General features: G+C 43.7%; 1 protein-coding gene across 6 annotated transcripts in view; it reads left to right on the forward strand.

The window, feature by feature from the left end:
- DLGAP4 (DLG associated protein 4) overlaps positions 1-19,537 on the forward strand; it is a 129,243-nt gene that overhangs the window by 45,957 nt on the left and 63,749 nt on the right. The window contains exon 1 of one of the 6 annotated variants that reach the window (XM_044447545.1): positions 15,908-16,327. The exons of 4 other annotated variants lie outside the window; for them this stretch is intronic. In XM_044447545.1, coding sequence (XP_044303480.1) covers positions 16,297-16,327 — 31 coding nt within the window. In that variant the 5' untranslated portion in view covers positions 15,908-16,296. Of the gene's footprint in view, positions 1-15,907; positions 16,328-18,712; positions 18,945-19,537 lie in introns of those variants that run through there. One more of the 6 variants, XM_044447544.1, reaches the window with a different exon arrangement.

Genomic DNA, 19,537 nt, shown 5'->3' on the forward strand with positions numbered 1-19,537 from the left:
GGTACACATGTAGATTACAACTGGGAAAGGTGTTGAATCAAGTATCAAGGTCCCAAGTCTATAGAGCTTTCTAGATTAAAACCAGCACCATGAATCATGCTCAGAAGCATATAGACAACCAATGCCAGCAGGCCTGAATTGGTATCATATGTTCTGACTTGGAGGTCCCAGTTATTAAGCTGGCTGCCTCATTTTGCACATGCTGCAGCTTCTGAAATCTCTTTAAGACCTGTCCCACATAGGATGCATTGCATCCATCTAGCTTAGATTACTGCAGCAAAGATTACTGAAGCCAGCCTATCCCCATCTACATAGAGATACAGCTGGGCCACCAGCTGAAGCCAGTAGAAGGCACTCTGTGCCACGGAGGCCACCTGAGTCTCAACTGACAAAAAGGCTCAAGAAGCAACCCCAAGCTATGAATCTGCACCAAGGGGAGCAAATCGCCATCTACAACAGGCCCTTCATGCAGTGTGAGGAACCACCCAGTAATAGCATCTTGGTCTTGTCTGAGCTTCAGTTAGCTCTGATCCACTCCACTGCCACAGCAAGGCACCTAGCGGTATTGTCATCCAGCCACACCTCACTAGCTTGCTGAGCAGGATACCATAAGGAACTTTGTCAGATGCATTACTAAAATCAAGATATATTATGTCTACCACACTTCTTCCATCTATCAACTCTAACCAGTAAAGGATGGTTGCTCCTGTCATTCCTTGCTCCATCCTTTCCCCTGAAGGAGAAAATTGTAGCAAGACAAGTCAGAAAATTTTCAAAAAGATCATGTTTCAGGCAGTTTGTCCCCAAACAGCTATCAGAGGGATTAGAGTCTCCTATTAGTACAACTATGTGCTTTCCTGGCATTTCTGCAATTTGCTTTTGGAAAAACAAATCTAAATTATCTCTTTTGTTGAATGTCTGGTAGTACCTTCCAATGCCAGTATTATCTTTAATCTCCTTTTCCATTTGTGTTAATCCAAATGTTTTCTATAGGGCCACCATGGTCAAAAGTGTTTAGAGCAGGCAGAAACACAGAGCTGGCAAGAAAAATTCTGCTCAATCTGGATGTTTGAAAATCTGCATTAAGGAAGGGATATTTCAGCCATGGATGCGCCTGTCATAGTAGGGCCCTTTTAGGGAGAGGGTTCTAAAAATGAAGGTCCTCACTGGTGTCTTGTCACTCTGATGGGGTTTAGAGTTGGCAGAAAGCATGAGCTGTCTGGGGAAAGCACTGGAAGGCTGGTGTTTTGAACTTCTTCCTTCAGGTGTGCGCCTTTTAGCCCCTAGTTGTGGTTACAGTTAAAATCCGGGTTTGTGCTTGGCTTAGGGCTTGAGTCCAGGTCCTGGGCCTGGTCCAGCATGGGGTCCAAGTGTGGGTCTGAGTTCAGTTATACCTATATAACTGCTCTCCTGAGCAGTTCAGCAGCTCTCCTGAGGCTCCGCAAAGTATTGAGAACCACAGCTGGGTCTCCTGTTTAGAACTTCACCCTCCACATACGCAGAGCAATGGATGCACTGTTGAAAAGAAGCAGGGCTAGAGTGCTCCTATCACATCAGCTACCATTAATCCAGCATCAACTTCTATGGCTGCAATAATTATTTTTCTTAAGATTTTCTCTTCTTCTTTTTGACCTAGATTCCATCTTCCAAAAATAGCTTTCTCTTGAAGTAGTCAGAGGATTATGCAGAGAGCATGTCTGGGTATATGAGCACCCATACACAATCGGGTGTTTCTGTTCAATTTGCTTTCCAGGCTTTGTGTGGGAGAAAGTGGGGGAGACTTTGGTGATGGCAACCCGGTGCATGCTGCTATGTATAATGATGTGCTGTTTCTCTCATAGCTGTGTACATTGATAGCAATACATTTATTGCATCTTCTGTGTTCATTTCCCAAGAATGTCCATGTCTGAGAGGAACGGAGGCATCATTTTCTACGTGGCCAGCAGAAACTGCATCATTAAATTGAGACAAATTGTTATTTGTTAGCACAGTCTCCCTCAACCTCAAGCTGTCCGAATGCGTTGGACTGCAACTCCTATAATTCCCAGTTGGCATACCCAAGGCTGGAAAGTATAGGAGCTGCAGTCTAACACATCTGGGGGCCACTGTACTTGTGAGAGTTCAGCACGGATCTAGATTGGTAGCGTTCCTGCCTATGAATGTTTCTTCTGTGTTGACAACACCCATTCTATCTTTTTGCTTAGTCTCCCATTTGCTTAGTCTCCCAACTCCATCTAGGGCTGTTTTTGGGTCAAAATAAAATTGTAGGCGCATATAATAGTAGAGTTGGAAGGGGCTATTGGGCCCAACCGCTGCTCAGTGCAGGATTCCCAAGTTAAACCATTCTTCTCAGATGGCTGTCCAACTGCATCCAGAATGCTTCTAGTGTGGGAGAGCCCACAACCTCCCTAGGTCATTGGTTCCATTGTCATACTGCTCTAATAGTCAGGAAAAATTTCCTAATATCTAGCCAGAATCAGGCTTTCTGTAACTTGAGCTCAGTATTCTTTGTCCTCCACCCTGGGATGATCAAGAAGGGATTCCGGCCAGCCTCTTTGTGACAGCCTTTCAAGTGCTTGAAAAGTGCTATCGTATCTTCCCTCAGTCTTCTCTTCTCAGGGCTAAGCATGCCCAGGTCTTTCGATCTTTCCCCATATTTATTTATTTCATTTTTGTAAATAGCTGAAGTCTCTGGATTATTAACAAAAGTTAAAAACACCCAAACATCAACAAATACATAAAACAAATCCACAACAGTTGGACTTTGTTTCCAGTCCTCTGATCATGCATGTTGCCCTCCCCTGAACCCTTTCCAGCTTGTCTGCCTTTTATTTCGACTGTGATGCCTAGAACTGCGCATAGCCCTCCAGATGTGGCCTTACCAGTGCTGAGTAATGGGGAGCTAGTACTTCACATGATTTGAAAGTGATACACTTATTAATGCAGCCTAAAATGGCATCATGATTTGTTCCATCCTGGCAACTTGGAAATTACTATGGCCATGTCAACATGGCCCTAAGAACATGGCTGCCTGGGTTGGAACTACTATAAAGTATAAGCTAGCCCCCTATACATCTCATGGATAATGTATATGCTATAGATGTTAGACTTTACTGGGTGATTGGCAATTTCTTATAGCTGTACTTTTTTACTTCTGCCATGGGAACAGTTGTGGCTTAGTTGTGTCTCACGGAGTCGCTGCGGGAAGGAATACGATGTGGATTGTAAAGTCTTTTGTTTGTATATAAATTAACAGGGGGTTGGATAAAACATGTGTCTGCATGTAGGGCTGTAAAGAAAAGTCAACCAGCGATACATGTATGAACTATGGCATTCAAAAGCCTCGTGGTTGGTTCAAATATGTAGCAATACAATTAGAAATTGCATAATGAACAGGGTTTGTATATTTTGTTATTTTTTAATTTGAAAAATTAATGGTTTAATAATCATCTTCACAACCATACAAGCTGCACAGGCCTTTGAAACTGATTTGCATTGCCTTCTTTTCATTCTGGCACACAAATTTTAGCAGTCGCTTTGGCACAGGCCTTGTGTTCTGCTCTGGAATTATCTCATGCACCTTCTGATCTCTTTCTCCAGCCTGTGCTGCCTTCTGACCATCTGGTTGCCTTATGTTAACTCAGTTGGCTGGTTACATTACCCCGGTGATGACAAACAACTTTAAAGTAGTCAGATGTTCCCAATGGCCACAGACCAGGAACGGGAGCCAGATTTCCTGCAGTGGCATGTGTGTGTTAAAATGTAGGGGTACAAATGGACCAACCACATTACATTCTGGGCTGGCTGTTACAGGCTCAGCTGGCCATTCCAAATCAGGAAAATATACAGGGTCAGGGTTTCACTGATTCATTTCATTCATTCCTTTGAGTAAGAACTCTTAGGTGTTCATCACAATGACAGAGGAAAATACCAACAAATGAATTGTGCATACATCATTTAATACATTCAGTCCCCATATCTCATGCACTCTGAGCTGAACATACGCTGGCTTGTTGCTCTTCCACAGAGTGCATGAGGGCACCAGCATAGGTTACAGCAGCCTTCCCCAGTGTGGTACCTTCCAGATGTTTTGAAGTACAACTCCCATCTGCCCCAAACAGCATGATCAAAGTCAGGGAAACTGGGAGCTCTAGTTCAAGACATTGCAGAAGGTTGAGAAACACTATCTCCAACATCTCATGCTGGCTCATTCATATAACTTAAATTCTCTTTTTCTGGTGATCCATGCATCTGAAATAGCACAAAATATCACATTTAGAGATGTCCTCCATGTAGATATGTAGAGTTTCCAAAACATTTTATATAAATGCAGCTGCAATGTCTTGCTGAGAGAAAATTGAACCCTCACTGCTACATATGCACACAGTCCTTAGAGACACACCCACTGATATTTCAGAGTGCTGCATATTCTGTAAGTACATAAGAGTCACCAGCAAAATTTGATTCATGAATTGGTATATTGCTGTTAATGACTTGTACAATTCATCCCTTGCCCATATCATTTTAATTATTTAAATTTCAGCAATGTATGAATTTCAGCAATCAAAGAAAATAATAAAAGAACAGCAATTCATTTTATTACAATAATTAAAGTAAGTTGCACACAATGTGTATGCATCAAGTGCATCCGTAAGTATCTGTAAGTGTATAGGAATATAGCTATCAGTAGAAGCAGTTATGCATAAACTCAAAAAAGGCAGGCCAAATATCAATATATTTATCCATTTGTTTGTTCTGAAATTCATAAACTGCTGAATGCTCTTTGCAGTACTAATGCAGCATGAATTTTCCTGTACCCTTTTAACATGTCTGGGGAATCCTAAGAAAAAGCAGCAAGACTGGAAGAACTTCCTAAACATGCCTGGCACTCTTTATATTAACTCAATTCAATTCGTCTATAGCAGGACTTAAACCATATCTTGTATTTGTCCCAGGTTTCTTTTGGATGTGTACAGACATTTTTATTGAATTGGCTCTTCTTAATATATTGTCAGTGAAAGCTTCATTTTGGCAATCAGTGCTTTTATTACAGTAGGAAACCATGTTATCTACTGACAGAAAATATGGGGATTTCTGCTAATGCAGAGATGAAGGTTTCCTGAAAAATGTGAACCTGGGAATAGTTTTTAGCAAGTGTTATGGATCAGTGTTCTCAGGCCTCAGGAAACACAGCAATGATCACCAGAACTGGCTGGCCCTGCCAGTGCTTTGCTTGCCTTTGTTGCCCGCTTGACTGTTCTCTTCCTCCAGCCTCAAGGGAGAACAGGGTGGGTGACAACAGCAAGAAGATGCAGCATCTGCTGCTGAGCTGTTGGACCTTTTCCTCTATGGAAACCAACTTCAGAAGGAAAGTAAGGGGGTACTGATGGGGAAGAGGGCGAGTTCTCCTACAGTCATCTTGCTCATGGCCTCCCACAGCACACCTGGAACTAGTGTAGTCCTTGCAGTGTTGATCCCAAAGCTTAAGAGATACAAAGTGGGATAAATTATAGGTTCAATGGTATTCCCCTCCCTCACCCTTGTTTGTGTGTTTCCCAGGTTTCACAAAACGCAGATGCTTTGAGGATGAAACTCGGCCTGGAGAGTTCTGTGAAATCATGCATATGCTAGGGAAGCAGGGATCTGTGGATTTCATTGTTCTTCCTTCCCCATTTTTCAAATCTTAAATCAATTCCATCCTGTTCCTACAAGTACGCTTTAAAAAAACAAAAGTTTGCATGAATATTGATATACAATTTTGTGTGCATTCCTTCTAATAGACATTTTAACTATTGTTGCCTAATATATACGCCTTTGTTTCTGAAACATATTTCTTTACAATGTTTACAAAGATTTACAATACTTGCATTTTGAGCAACCTTTCCATAGCATATGCAGTTTAAATTGGTTTTTAATCAGAAAACTGCATCATAACATTCAGAGAAAATACCAAAGGAAGAGTGTGTTTAAGTTTTCATAGTGGTTTAGGAAGTATGAATTGGGTAGGTTCACAATGAAATGCAAAGTAAATGAATTTCACTCCAATCATACTCACATATAACTGGAGTCTGCCTGTTAAGTCATATCACTTATCCCTACCTTGCATCTCCTTCCAGACCTACACTTCTCAAGAGTCACTGCCCAAGGGTTGTATCTCACGCTGGGCATCTGACTTGTCTGCACAGATCATAGAAGACACCCACAGACACCCACCAAGATTGTCTTCTTTACTCCAACACACATCCTCAGCTTCATCCCCACCTTCTGATATTTAATGTACAGTGATTCTCCAAATTCTTGGGAATCTACACAAAATCTGGACCATATGTCTGAAGATATTGCACTGCAGTGCAAATATGCCATGCACTCTAATCACCATGAGTTCACACTATCTCTTGAAAAGAAACATGTGCATTCACTTACAAAAGGCATTATGGGATTGGACATGACAACAAAGTGAGAATCGCTACCATCAAGAGAAGCAGTGCAGATTCTGTGCTATGGCCTCAGCAAAATATTAAGAGTTCCTTTGTATAATTAAAAGCACCCATATGCCATCAATGTCAAGAGAACAGAATTGGTAGAGAACATTGGTAGAGAACATGTTTTTAAGCATGTTAAGCATGACAGACTTTACCTCTGTCTAGAGCAAATGTGGGCAGCCTGCTGACCACATGGAGCCCTCGGGAATATCTCCTGCAGCCCCCAAAGTTTCTCCCCTGCTGTTGAATTTTTGCCATTAAAAAAGCTTGCAGCAGAAGAGCTTTTGCAGCATTTTCTGGACAGCCACTGCTGCTCCCAAGTGCTTCTAAAGAGCTGGCATTAAGTCCCTTTGAAGTCCCCACCACAACTTTTGCAGGGAGCTATAAAGAGCTGGTGTGGTCCACAGCTGGCTCATTAAGTAGAGATGCTAAGGGGTAGCTGGGAGGGATTGATCTGGGGAAATGTTGGTATTAAAAGGCTGTAACCTTATTTCCCCTCTGATATTCAAAACAAATTCCTCAGCTTATATTTAATTATCTTTCTTTTGCACTTGGCTTTGGTTGGTGAATCTCAAGGGCGTAGTAAAACGTAATAGAAAAAGAAGATCCACAAGTTTGAAGTTTGCCCTTTCCTAGCATAGGAATTTGAAACAAGAACACATGGCGAACTGCAACAGGAAGCTGTGTGGGTAAGACTCTTTACAAGTTTTTAAAGTCACACTGATGGCTATAAAAAGACACCAGAATGGTACATGTTGCTCACAGGTTGCAAGCTGCCTATTCTGCATGAATTATTGTAACTCGGAATGGTTATTGCCATCTGTGAAAGAAGAGCTTCACTATTCTGAGTTTTTATACAACCAAAACTAACCAGAAGTGCCTTATCACTCTTTTTCCAACAATATGCCTCCTTTTAAATTATCTTTATAAGAGAGCTGCATAAGACAATAAAATCAGTCCCTATCTTTACTACATCATATTTACACAGGCAGAAAAGAACAGAACTTCTTTTCCTTTATTATCTTGCCAGGTGTTAGAGAGCCTTAACACTCTAGCCCATGATCCAAACTTAGGTAGCTTGCTCACAAAGGAACTGCAGTTAGGGGTGAAAAGGGCGATGGCCAGCTTTGCCAAGATACCAAATGACTGTGCACAGTTTTAAGGGAAAGTGATAGTGAAGAACTCCAAAAGGATATTTCCATACAGGGGGAAATGCGTATTAACATGTTGTTCAATAAATGCAAGAATGCTGTGATGGATACTGGAAAAGAAAATTCTAATTTCACATATATGCTGATGGGATTTGAGTTGGTGCTGTCTTACTAAGAAAGGGATTTGGAGGGTGTAAGGGATAGCTTAATGAAAAGGTTACAGTTGCTGTCAAAATGACATATTCCATTGGGGAGCTTAAGGAAAAGAACCAAAACTGAAACTGCCAATATCATGCCTTTTTACAAATCTGTGGTGTGACAAGTCAAGTCACTGCACATCACAAAGGATAAGCAGAGCTGGAGAAAAAGGCAAAAAGGCAACCAAATTGTCAAAGAGATGGAGCAACTTGCCAGTAAAGAAAGGTTACAATATTTGGTGCTTCTTAGCTTAGGAAGACAAATAAATTGGGGGCATGAATAAAATTATACATGGTGTGAAATAGGCAGATAGGAAGTGGTTTTCCTCCTCTCATAATATTAGAGCCAGGTCTAATAAAAGAAAGTACTTCTTCACACAGCACAATGGAATTCACTACCATAAAACAGAGATGGCTGATGACTTGAAAGGGGATTAGCCAAATTCATGAGACTATCAATGGCTATAACTATCATGCTATATATTTTTCCTCCAGGATTGAGGGGATATGTCTCTAGATTTTTGCTGCTGTGGAACACAAGCAGGACAGTGCAATTGCACTGATGTTCTGCTTATGAGCTTCCTATGGGTATCTGGTTGGCCAGTGCTGGAACATAATGCTGGACCTCGAGTAGATAGGAATCTGGTCTGGTCCAGCATGACTTCTTATGTGCTTATGTGTCTGATCCATATTGATAAAAGGACTGTTAGATACCTACTATGGACTGTTCGCTTACTGTTTAATTTTCCAATGGTAGATCAGGTTGATAAATGCATACTAATCCTACAGGTGAAACCTAGCAAGCATCCAAGGAACAAATTGTAAGTACATGGCTTGGAAGCAACCAGGTTGTTTCTCCATCATGTTCCAATTTTCTTTCCCTTAAAAGCCATCTCTGCAGAACAATAGCACAATCAGTGGATCATAAATAAATCACAGCACTAAGTGGCCAGTTTGAAACATAAGCAATTTAAACAATGGATCTGCTTTCACCTGTCTCCAGCTGAAGATTGCCTTTCAAGCCAGAAAACTCCCTCATTTTTGTTAAGAGCATCTGGAATCTGTATTTGCATGGCCCTGTTTCTCTAAGAGATTCAGTTCCACAGGCTATTTGAGAAAGGTTTTTAGTGGGAATACACAATCATTTTCGAGCACAAGTCTGAATTCTGTCACAAAGTCTGTCACTTTAAGGCCCCCATACACATTTGCCAGAATAACCAGACATCATTTAATGAGCCCCCCTGAGTCATATACAACAAAATGATCTGTCTACATAACTGCACTTGTATGTTAGACAGCTCTGTACAAATTTAGGAAGACATTTTTACACTGCGTACTCATTGCCTTCTTCCAATTTCCCCTTTTTTCATTTTAAAACCTTTAGATTGAGTGTGAAATTGTTATGTTTTCTCCCTTCATGCCTACTGCCTATTCCATTCAATCAGACTTCCTTACTGTATCCCATATGTTCTCTCAAGGGCAGAAAGATGATTAAGGTGCCAAGGTATGAAAGATGTTGTCTATTTGTTCCATCTTCATCCTAGCTTGCATTGATATCCCTGCATCCATTTTATCCTCACAAGAATCCTGTGAGGTAGACAAGAGAGAGCAACTAGCTCTAAGTACCCAGTGGGCGTCTTGATAAGGTAGGGATTTAAACCTGGGTCTCTCTTCTAATACTCTGACATGCTAACTGCTACACCATGTTTTTATTATTCTTATTTCATTTCTGTATCACTCAATAGCTGAAGCTCTCTGGGCAGCTCACAGCAAGTTACAAAATGCAAAACACTGATACAGTAAAATAAAGCATCACATTTCAATATACAAATTTTAAAATGGTTTAAACAGCTGAAACAATTTCAATTCAAAAACCAGACATGTCCTATCATGTGCCACTAAATGCCTGAGTGTACAGGACATTCTTAACCTGGTTCCAAAAAGATGACAATGTTGGCACCAGGTGGAGCGCAGTGGGGAGATCATTCCATAATTGGGCAGAGCCACACCTGAGAAGGCCTCTTCCCTTGCTGCCACCCTCAGAGCCTCCCTTAAGATGGCACTTGGAAGGAGATCTCAGATGTGGATCATAGTATCTGGACAGACTCAGGCTGGGAGAGGTGCTTTGTCAGGTAACGTGGTCCCAAACCAAACAGAGCTTCATAGTACCTTGAATCAGGCTTAGAAGCATACATAATAGCCAGTGCAGGCAGATTAGAATTGTCCTTTTATGTTCAGACCTTCTGATCCCTCTTATTAATCTGGCTCCATTTTATACAAGCTGCAGCTTTTGAATGGACCTCAAGGGCAACCCCACATGGAGTGCACTGTAGTAATCTAACCCTGCCTTGCTGGCTTATACAAGCATAGAGGGAATAGCCAAGAGGGGCAAGAAGCCAGATAAGAAATTACTTAAACCAGGTTATCTCTGTCCAGATAAGGAACACAGCTTAACCACCATTCAAAGTTACTAAGAGATACTGCATGCCATTGAGGAGACCTAAGACTCAGGTAACAAGGAGGGCTTCAGGAGGACCACAAGCTATGAACCTGTTCCTTCATGGGGACTACAACCTCATCCTGTATATTATTTTTATTATTATTATTATTATTATTATTATTATTATTATAACATTTCTATGCCGCCCCTTGCCGAAGCCTCGGGGCAGCTTACAACACAATAAAATACATTGAAATACAATAGAACATAATAAATTACCATAAAATACAAAAATACCAAAAAATACATTGAGTCACAAACATCATAATATAAAATTAAAATTATCAGTATAAAATAAGTAAATAAATAATATAGGAGGGGAAAAGAGAAGGAAGAAGAAGTTGCCCTGGCCAGATCATATATTTTAACAATTAAAATGATGTTTAAATAAAAAGGTCTTTACCTGGCGCCGAAAAACCAGTAACGACGGTGCCAGGCGGACCTCTTTGGGGAGTGAGTTCCATAGGTTGGGCGCCACCGCAGAGAAAGCCCTCCTCCGAGTACTTACTCTCCTAATTTCTTTCATGGAGGGTTCCCGGAGAAGGGACTCTCCCGCAGATCTCAAAGGGCGGTCGGGCATATACGGACGTAAGCGCTCGTTCAGGTAGCCAGGACCCAAGCCGTTTAGGGCTTTATAGGTCATAATCAACACCTTGAATTGGGCCCGGGCTTCAATGGGCAGCCAGTGAAGCTGGCGGAGGACTGGAGTCATGTGAGCATAACGCCCCGTCCCCGTTAGCAACCTGGCAGCTCTATTTTGCACCAATTGAAGTGTTCGGACCATCTTCAGGGGAAGCCCCACATAAAGCGCGTTACAGAAGTCTAGGCGGGAAGTCACCAGTGCGTGTGTCACCGTCGCCAGGCAGTCGAACTCCAGGTAGGGGCGCAGCTGATTAATCAGCCGAAGCTGAAGGAAGGCGCTCCTTGCCACCACTGTCACCTGAGCTTCCAAAGAAAGCTCTGGGTTGAGGAGTACTCCTAAGCTGCGGACCTTGTCCCTAAGAGGGAGTGTTGCACCATTCAGGACCAGGTCAAATCCACCCTCTCCGAAACCCGATCCGCCAACCAACAGGACCTCCGTCTTGTCTGGATTCAGTTTCAGTTTATTGGCCCTCATCCATTCCATTACCTCGGCCAAGCACCGGTTCAGCACATCCACTGCCTCACCTGGATTAGTGGAAAACGAGAGGTAGAGCTGGGTATCATCAGCGTATTGATGATTCCGCAGCCCACACCTCCTCATGACCTCTCCCAGCAGTTTCATATAGATGTTAAATAGCAGAGGGGATAGAATGGAGCCCTGTGGTACTCCATGGCATAGCTGCCATGATGCAGAGACATGGTCCCCCAGCACTACCTTCTGGAATCGACCGTTGAGATAGGAGCGGAACCATTGTAAAGCAGTGCCTCCAACCCCCAATCCCGCTAGCCTATCCAGAAGGATACCATGGTCGATGGTATCGAAAGCCGCCGAGAGGTCCAGAAGAACCAACAGGGATGCACTCCCCCTGTCCTTCTCCCTGCACAGGTCATCGTACAGGGTGACCAAGGCAGATTCAGTACTGTACCCGGGTCTGAAGCCGGACTGAAAAGGATCCAGATAATCAGTTTCATCCAAGAGTGCTTGGAGTTGTCCCGCCACCACTTGCTCCAACACCTTGCCCAGAAACGGGATGTTGGCCACAGGTCTATAGTTAGTGGCCATCTCTGGATGCAGTGATGCTTTCTTCAGGACCAGTCATATTACCGCCTCCTTTAAAGGGGCAGGCACTCGACCCTCCCTCAGAGAAGCGTTAACCACTTCCAAGATCCAGGTCCCAATCCCGTGCTTGGAGTTATTTATTAACCAAGACGGGCAAGGATCCAATAGGCAAGTGGTGGGACGTACTCGTCCAAGTACCTTGTCCACATCATCGGCACGCAATAACTGAAATTCCTCCAACAATTTTGGACCAGACGGTAGCATTGGCGTCTCTCCATAGCCCTCTGATTCATTAGTGGAGTCCAACTCGTGACGAATCTTAAACACTTTCCATTAAGTCAGAGGAACCATCCACTAATGGGAATCTCAGTCTTGTCTAGATTGAGCTTCAGTTTATTAGCTGTCATCCAGTCTATTATCACAGCTGGGCACCATTTAGGCACATTCAGAGGCTCACCTGATGAGGATGAAAAGGAGCAACAGAGCTGTACATCAACAGCAGACTGATGGTAGTGCTCTCCAAAACTTAGTTCATCATAAAAGATGACAAAATATATTTATGGGCCAACATCTGGCCTGAAACCCAACTGAAGTGGATCCAGATAATTGATCTCATGCAAGAGTACCCACAGAGGACCCTAAACCAGACAAGGAATATTTCCTACCAGCCTAAGGTTGCTAAGAACTTCCACATGCAGAGGATTTCATCAGGTGTGGTCTCATCACTGTCTCCTGCAGATAGCATAGGACCTTTTCACAAGGAAGCATTACTTTCCACCCTGCCTAGTTGGCTTATAAAAACTAGCATACATGGAATAGCCAAGAGGGGCAAGGAGGCAGTTCAGAAGTGTTCACACAAACCTTGTCAACATCTTTGAGTTGCTGCAACTGAAACTCACCCAAGAAAACTGGACCAAGATTTGCTCTGGGTACCTCGGCTGATTCACTGGCTACTACACTGAAGTCCTGCCATGCAAGACATTCAGTCCTAGACATGCCAAACTAATGTTAAAGCAGGCCTCAAAAAGATTGATGACCTTATGGACAGCACATAAAAGGTCTTGGACATCCCTAAAAAGCTCTGCTGAGTTGCAGATAGAGAACTGAATACAGATGGTGAAATACTTCACATGTAACAATGGGAGGAAGATAACCTCAATAATTTAAGATACACAGATAGAGCATATTACTGACAGAAAAGCAGCACTAAATTGAGATAACTGCTCAGAAAAGTGAAAGAAGAAAGTTCAAAAGTACATCTACAGTTGAACACTAAGAAACTACAGAATTATACAACTTTAAGGTCAACAATGAAGAAACTGAAATTATGAAAAATTTTGTACACCTTGGCTTAAGCATCAATTTAAAGGGAGATTGCAACCAAGAAATTAGAAGATGACCGAGACTTGGATGGGTAGCAATGAAGGAACTATAAAAGATAATCAAGTGTAAGGACATTTCACTGGAGATCAAGGCCAAAATCATTGACACAACTGTTTTCAAAATTACTATGTCTGGGTGTGAATGCTGGATAGTGAAGAAAGCTGACAGGAAGAAAATTGATGCATTTGAATCATAGTGCTGGAAGAGAGCTTGGTGAATAACCTGAACTGATAGAAAGATAAACAAGAACATCCCAGATCAAATCAAGCCAAAACTTGCCCTCAAAGTAAAGATCAGTCATACTTCAGGATATCATGAGAAAGAAAGACTCACTGAAGACAATAACACTAGGGAAAGACCAAATATGAGAGTGACCAATTCCATAAAGAAAATCATAGCCTTGCATTTACAAGAATTGAGCAGGGCTTTCAAGGACAGGATATTTTGGAGGATAGTCATTAATAGGGTCTACATAAATCAGCTATGACTTGACAGCATGTAGTAACAAGAACACAGACAGCCTGTAGACAAAGAATTCTTATAGCAATCTGCAGGCCCCAGCCCTCAAGCCTTTGCTAAAATGAAAACCAGAGCCCAGATGAGCCCAGGTGGAAGAATCTAACATGTACCTGTTTACCCACCGAAGTCTCAGTTATACATAGGTTAAAGGTAAAGGTTTCCCCATGACATTTAAGTCCAGTCGTGTCTGACTCTTGCGGGCGGTGCTCACCTCCGCTTCCTAGCCAAGGGAGCCAGTGTTTGTCTGCAGACAGTCTCCATGGTCATGTGGCCAGCACAACTAACCACCAAAGTGCATGGAATGCTTTCGAACTGCAAGGTTGGCAGGATCTGGGACAGAGTATGGGAGCTCACCCCGTCTGCATATCTGAACTGTCAACCTTTCAATCAACCAGCCCAGTGGCTCAGCAGTTTAACCCACTGTGCCACCACATCCCTCATACATAGGTAACCAGATAATTAATAAACAAATAATCAGATCATGAATATATGAGGCCTTATGCTGCACCAACCTGCACTTCTACATAGCTAATTTTGGTATTTTCACTATGAAGTATCATCTTAAGGGTGATATGGAGCATCCTTCCTCCAACCTAGTTCCGTCCAGGTGTGTTGGAACACAAATATGATTTCCCCAACCAGTGAACTATTCCACTTGGAGATGACAGGTGCTGGAATTCAACACACCTGGAGGGCACCAAGTTAAGAAAGCTATTTTAGAGATAGGTGTCAAGAGTGCAGCTCACAATCTCATGTACTGCTTTTTTAAAAAGCAGATGTTTTCTTTTTGTTCTTCAGATAAGCCAGATAAGGTGTGATCTTGCAATGAGTCTGCAAAGATTCCAAAGTATCCCACAGTCACCTACACAACACCCCAAACCTGCCAGAGAAATCCCCACTGTAAAAGAGGGGCGTGGAAACGGATCCACTCCCGAGTGGAACCAAACTAGGAGGGCTCAACTACCTACTAGCTCTCGGGAAAAGAGTGAAACTGGCAGCACCCCCACTTCGATAGGGCGGAAATCATATCGTCGGGCAAGCCGCTGTAGGGAAAAAGAGCGAAGGGCGCCGATGGCAGCGCCCTTTCCTCGAAAGAAGCGAGTGGGCAATCCGCACCAGGAAATGCATTCCTCGCTTGGGCCCGGGACTTTGCAGGACTCCTTTGGGCCGCGCTTTCCTGCCATCTGCATCTCCTTGGTCTTGCTCAGCTGCCAGTCGGTGGCCCCCTTGCCGATGGCGCGCGCACCTGTTGCGTCCAAACGACTGCGGATGTTACTCTGCCCCCGTCGCCGCCCACGCGGAAAAGAAGCCTCCGGGAGCGCAGCAAGCGGTTGCGTGGAGGAGGAGGAGGAGGAGGAGGAGCTAGGAGCGGTCCAGCCCGCTTCACTTTGCACTTGCGGGTTTTGGAGTCGCGCCCGCCTCCTTCACGCAAGGCTTGGCCGTCCTTCGCAATCTCTCTCCCCAGCAGCACGTGCCTCTCCTTGGACTCAACGAGCAAGCAGGTAGAGGGTGAGGGGAGAAAGCAAGAGAGAGAACAGCGCCGTTTGAGCATGTGCGGAATACTGGCTGGAACTGGTTGCACAGCGCCGACTAAGGCAGAGGACGCTTTCAGCAGCTCCTCAGCCGGCCTGCCGGCTTTCCGTCTTTGCAAAAGCCGACCAGGCCTGCAGTAGCTCTGCGCCCTCCCCTTTCCTTCCATTGGCAGCCCCGGCAAGGCTTCCTCTCCCGTCGGGCGCTGCCGCTTCGCCCTGCCTTCTCCGTTCTCGCCTCTCCTTTTGCATCGGGCTGCAGCCGCCGCCGCCGCCGCCGCCGCCCTCGTCCCACCGCGGCTCTTTCCCGCTGTCGCCGGGCGCGGGCCCAGGAAGGTGGGCGTGGCGAACCCGGGTCTTTAACCAGCCACCCCGAGGCTCCTCCCCTTGGAAGTACATAACGGGAGCGGATGGGGCTGGCTGAGTGAGGGAGGAGGGTGAGTGTGCGCGGCCAAAGCTCTCTCGTGCGTTTCGTCGTCTGTTACTTTGTATCTTTTTCAGCACCGGGCAGATCTCCGCCGGCAGCAGCTGCCTCTTATCTTGCCTGTGCTCGCCACGATCTGGATCGCCGCAGGCCCGGCCCTGCTCGGCCTCTCGCTCATCCTCCACCATCCGCCCCCTTCTCCCTTCCTCGACTGGGAGCTGTTCGTTGTTTTCTCAATGAATAGGGTGGAACCCGGCTTCGCCCTTCTACTGTAGTGCGATTCCTGTCTCCTTCCCTCCGAGACGAAAGGAAGAGCCGTCTCTTCCCATCCACCCCCTGTCCGTCTCTTTCTCTCTCTCTCTCTCTCTCCTTTTCTCTTTATAGTTTCCCCATCCTCTTTGTGTCTCTCATGGCTTTGTGTCTGGAGATATTTAAACAATGTGAGTGTACAAGAATTTCGTGGTTTTCATTATGGCATGCAATTCTCGGGTTGGCTCTGCAAGCGACTGCACGCCGCGCCAGGTTGTGCTTCTAATATATATATATAAATGTTTATGTTCTCGTCCCTTTCCCATCTTTGTTCCTTCTAGTTTTTCGAGCTGTTCATTTGAATGCATTCCCTTGCGTTTGCATATATGTGTGTGTGTGTAGTATACAATACGCTAGCTGTGCCTTTAAATACCAAAGAAAATTCCCATTTCCTGTTGGGAGCGGATTGCTTTCGGGTACAAAATTGGCTGCAAAAGTGGGCGGCGGGGAGGGCGAAGCTTGCTTGAATGCAGGAAAGGCTTAGTTCTTTTCTTCTGCTCAGACCCCCTCCCACAAGCCTTTCCTGCCGATCCGATTGCACTTTCGGTTAAATCCTGGGTTTGGATGGCTTGCATCACTGGGGGATGATAGGAGGAGGGTGAATAAGTTCTCCCTGCCTCCATGCATGGCTCTGCTTGATAGGAACTGTTGTCACTTGACTGTGGTATATTTAGTCGACTCTTGGCATTCCAGATCATGACAGGATATGGTATCATTTTTCTATATTTATGCTGTGCTATATTGGTTGTGAGCCATGTGTGCATTTGTCTCTGCTTGAGTAATGAAATGACACAGATTGGTGGCTGATCAGCTAGACATTCCTTAAGAACACTATTGTTAATTTCCCGCTTGTGTTAAGCAGGGTGGGCACCAAGGGTGGGCGTAGCTGGGCTCATGCCAGGACGTGCAGGCTCCTTGGCAGCACTAATGAGGAACAGGATTGGCAGCAGGCAGCCATGCTCATGAGAAGGTGGTGTCCCCAAGGGAGAGGAGACGATCAAGGGGGACTTGTCCAAGGCACCAAACCTAGAGTTGGAATTGTTGTTAGGTTCTAATAATGAGTTTTCCATGTCTGTGACATTTTAAATTTGCCTGCCACAAAGTGCACAGTGTAATTGTGATGGAGATGTATTATGTTGAAGATACGTACTGAAAGCTTTCAGAAAAGGTGGGGAACTTTTCTTTAACTCTTTCCCCTCCTTGTCCTTAGCTAATTTAGAAGTTTCTCATCTTGTATGCCTGCATTTGAGGCCATAAAGCCACCAAAGAGTAAGAGTACAAAAGCATGAAAGTATACCATTTTCCCCTTGTGAAACTGACTAGAACATGCTAGGAACGAAATCTGTAGGATTTTTCTCCTTAAGGAATAGAACCCTAAGTAAATATAGTAGCATCATAGCCTTAAAAGTATATAAACATGTGCCTATCAGAGAAAGAAATTTTCCATAAGTTGGCTTCCCAAACCACTATCTAAAATTTTGCCTTTAGACATACTGCTCAAATTCCAAGTAGTTAATGAAATAACTGAAGTTAGATATGAGGAAAAAATTCACAATCCTGACACCATAGACTTTGGTGCTCAAATATTGTATTCTGTATTTTCCTCCCCACCCTACCTGTGTTCCACCCGGCCTGATTTTGCTTATCATGAAAATTATCAGGGGATATAAACAATTGAAAAATTTGTTTATTTCTATTTGTACACCACCCATCAGCCCAGAGGCACCCTGGGCAGTTCACAAAATAAAAAAATACAATAATATAAAAATTATAAGATCACAATAATACAATTAGTATACATACAATAAAACAATGATGCATGCACCACAACTGTAGCTATATCAATCCAGAAATACAGTAGTAAAATTCAGTAAAAATGGAAATAAATTCTAACTATTAAAATACTGGGAAAATTAAAAGGTTATACCCTGGTGCTGGAATGAAAAAAGAGTGGGCACCTGGCACACCTCTTTTGGAAGCTGATTCTACAGATGGGGTGCCATAACTCCAGTAACCACCCTCCTTGCTTCCTTTGGAGGAGGATCTCTGAAAAGAACCTCTGCTGATGATCTCAGGGTTCAGGTAGGCACATACAGAAAATTAACTGTCCATTGTCTTTCTGAAGGTTCATAATGGAGCGTAAAAATGCCCAGTGCATCTGATGTAATAGGGACCAGTAAGTGAAAGCTCATGCTATAATAAATTGTTTAGCCTTTAAGGCGTGACCCCCCCCCCCACACACACACACCTTTTTGGACCTGTCAGCTTGTCTGGAAATTTAAGGAATTGCCTTGGGACAGCAAACATGGCTCCCATGGAGGATGTGACTAGTCATATAAGGACTGCCACAGGAGCAGGGCTGAGCTAAAGAGATGTGTGTGAATTGTGGGGTGTGGGGGGGGGGGGAGGAGAGCACGGAGGGAGAGGCTAGAAAAGGAGAAAAAGAAAAGTGCCCTGACATTTCTCAAGGATTTAATTTATTTAAACAGCTAACAAATAAATAAGGGAGCAATGAGCTTTGTTGGTGTTCTTAAAGGTCCCCATGGATGCGGCATTGGGGATCCCTGCTTGAAGGTGGCATAAGACTCCGTTTTTGCTGCAACAGTCTAACATAGAAATTATCTTTTTAAACAATGCTCTACTGTAGTCCTCCTATTGACAGAAAATCGAACCTTGTCATCCAGTCAGCTGTTTTCATTTCAAAGGTTGCTTATGTGAACTGGTTTCTCTTAACTACTACAACTGAAGGTATTGCAATGATCTTTTGTGTTTATGAAGGAGATTATGCTTAAAGTGTGTTGCTTCCTTTGAACAAATGAATCCTTAATTGGCTAGAATACTCTGTTGCTTAGTAATCTGTGGCCTAGCTTTTTCTCCAGAGAAGCTCATAAGAGAATTGCTGTAGAACAAAGTTGGCCTTTCAGAGTGGTTTTAATGTGCTGTGAATGATCATTGAGAAAGGTAGCAGAGACAATTTTCATTAAGAAGCAGAAGATGCCAGGTCATGCACCTGGATCAGTAAGTAATCTCTGGGATATGATGGCTTCAGATAATGGAATGGATGTCCTTGAGATTGGTACAGCTGCCACAATGCTAAAACAATTCTGTGTTTCAGAAATGTTGTTCTGAAAGATGCAAAAGCACTGATGGCATTTTGTGATGCAAGTGTATACAAGGAGGAATTCCTATGGGCCAGGAATAATGACCAGAGGGAGTATCTAATAATGGGGTTCTCAGTTTGCTTCCTACTCCCCAGCTCATTTTTGTGTTCCTCAGAGATCCCTCTGAAGTCAAGATCCCATTTTATGGAATTAGAGCCCATTTATCCCATTCTCAGAGTT

This window comes from Varanus komodoensis, unplaced genomic scaffold (assembly GCF_004798865.1).
Source record: "Varanus komodoensis strain SLA01 unplaced genomic scaffold, ASM479886v1 scaffold52, whole genome shotgun sequence".
Lineage (NCBI taxonomy): Eukaryota > Metazoa > Chordata > Lepidosauria > Squamata > Varanidae > Varanus > Varanus komodoensis.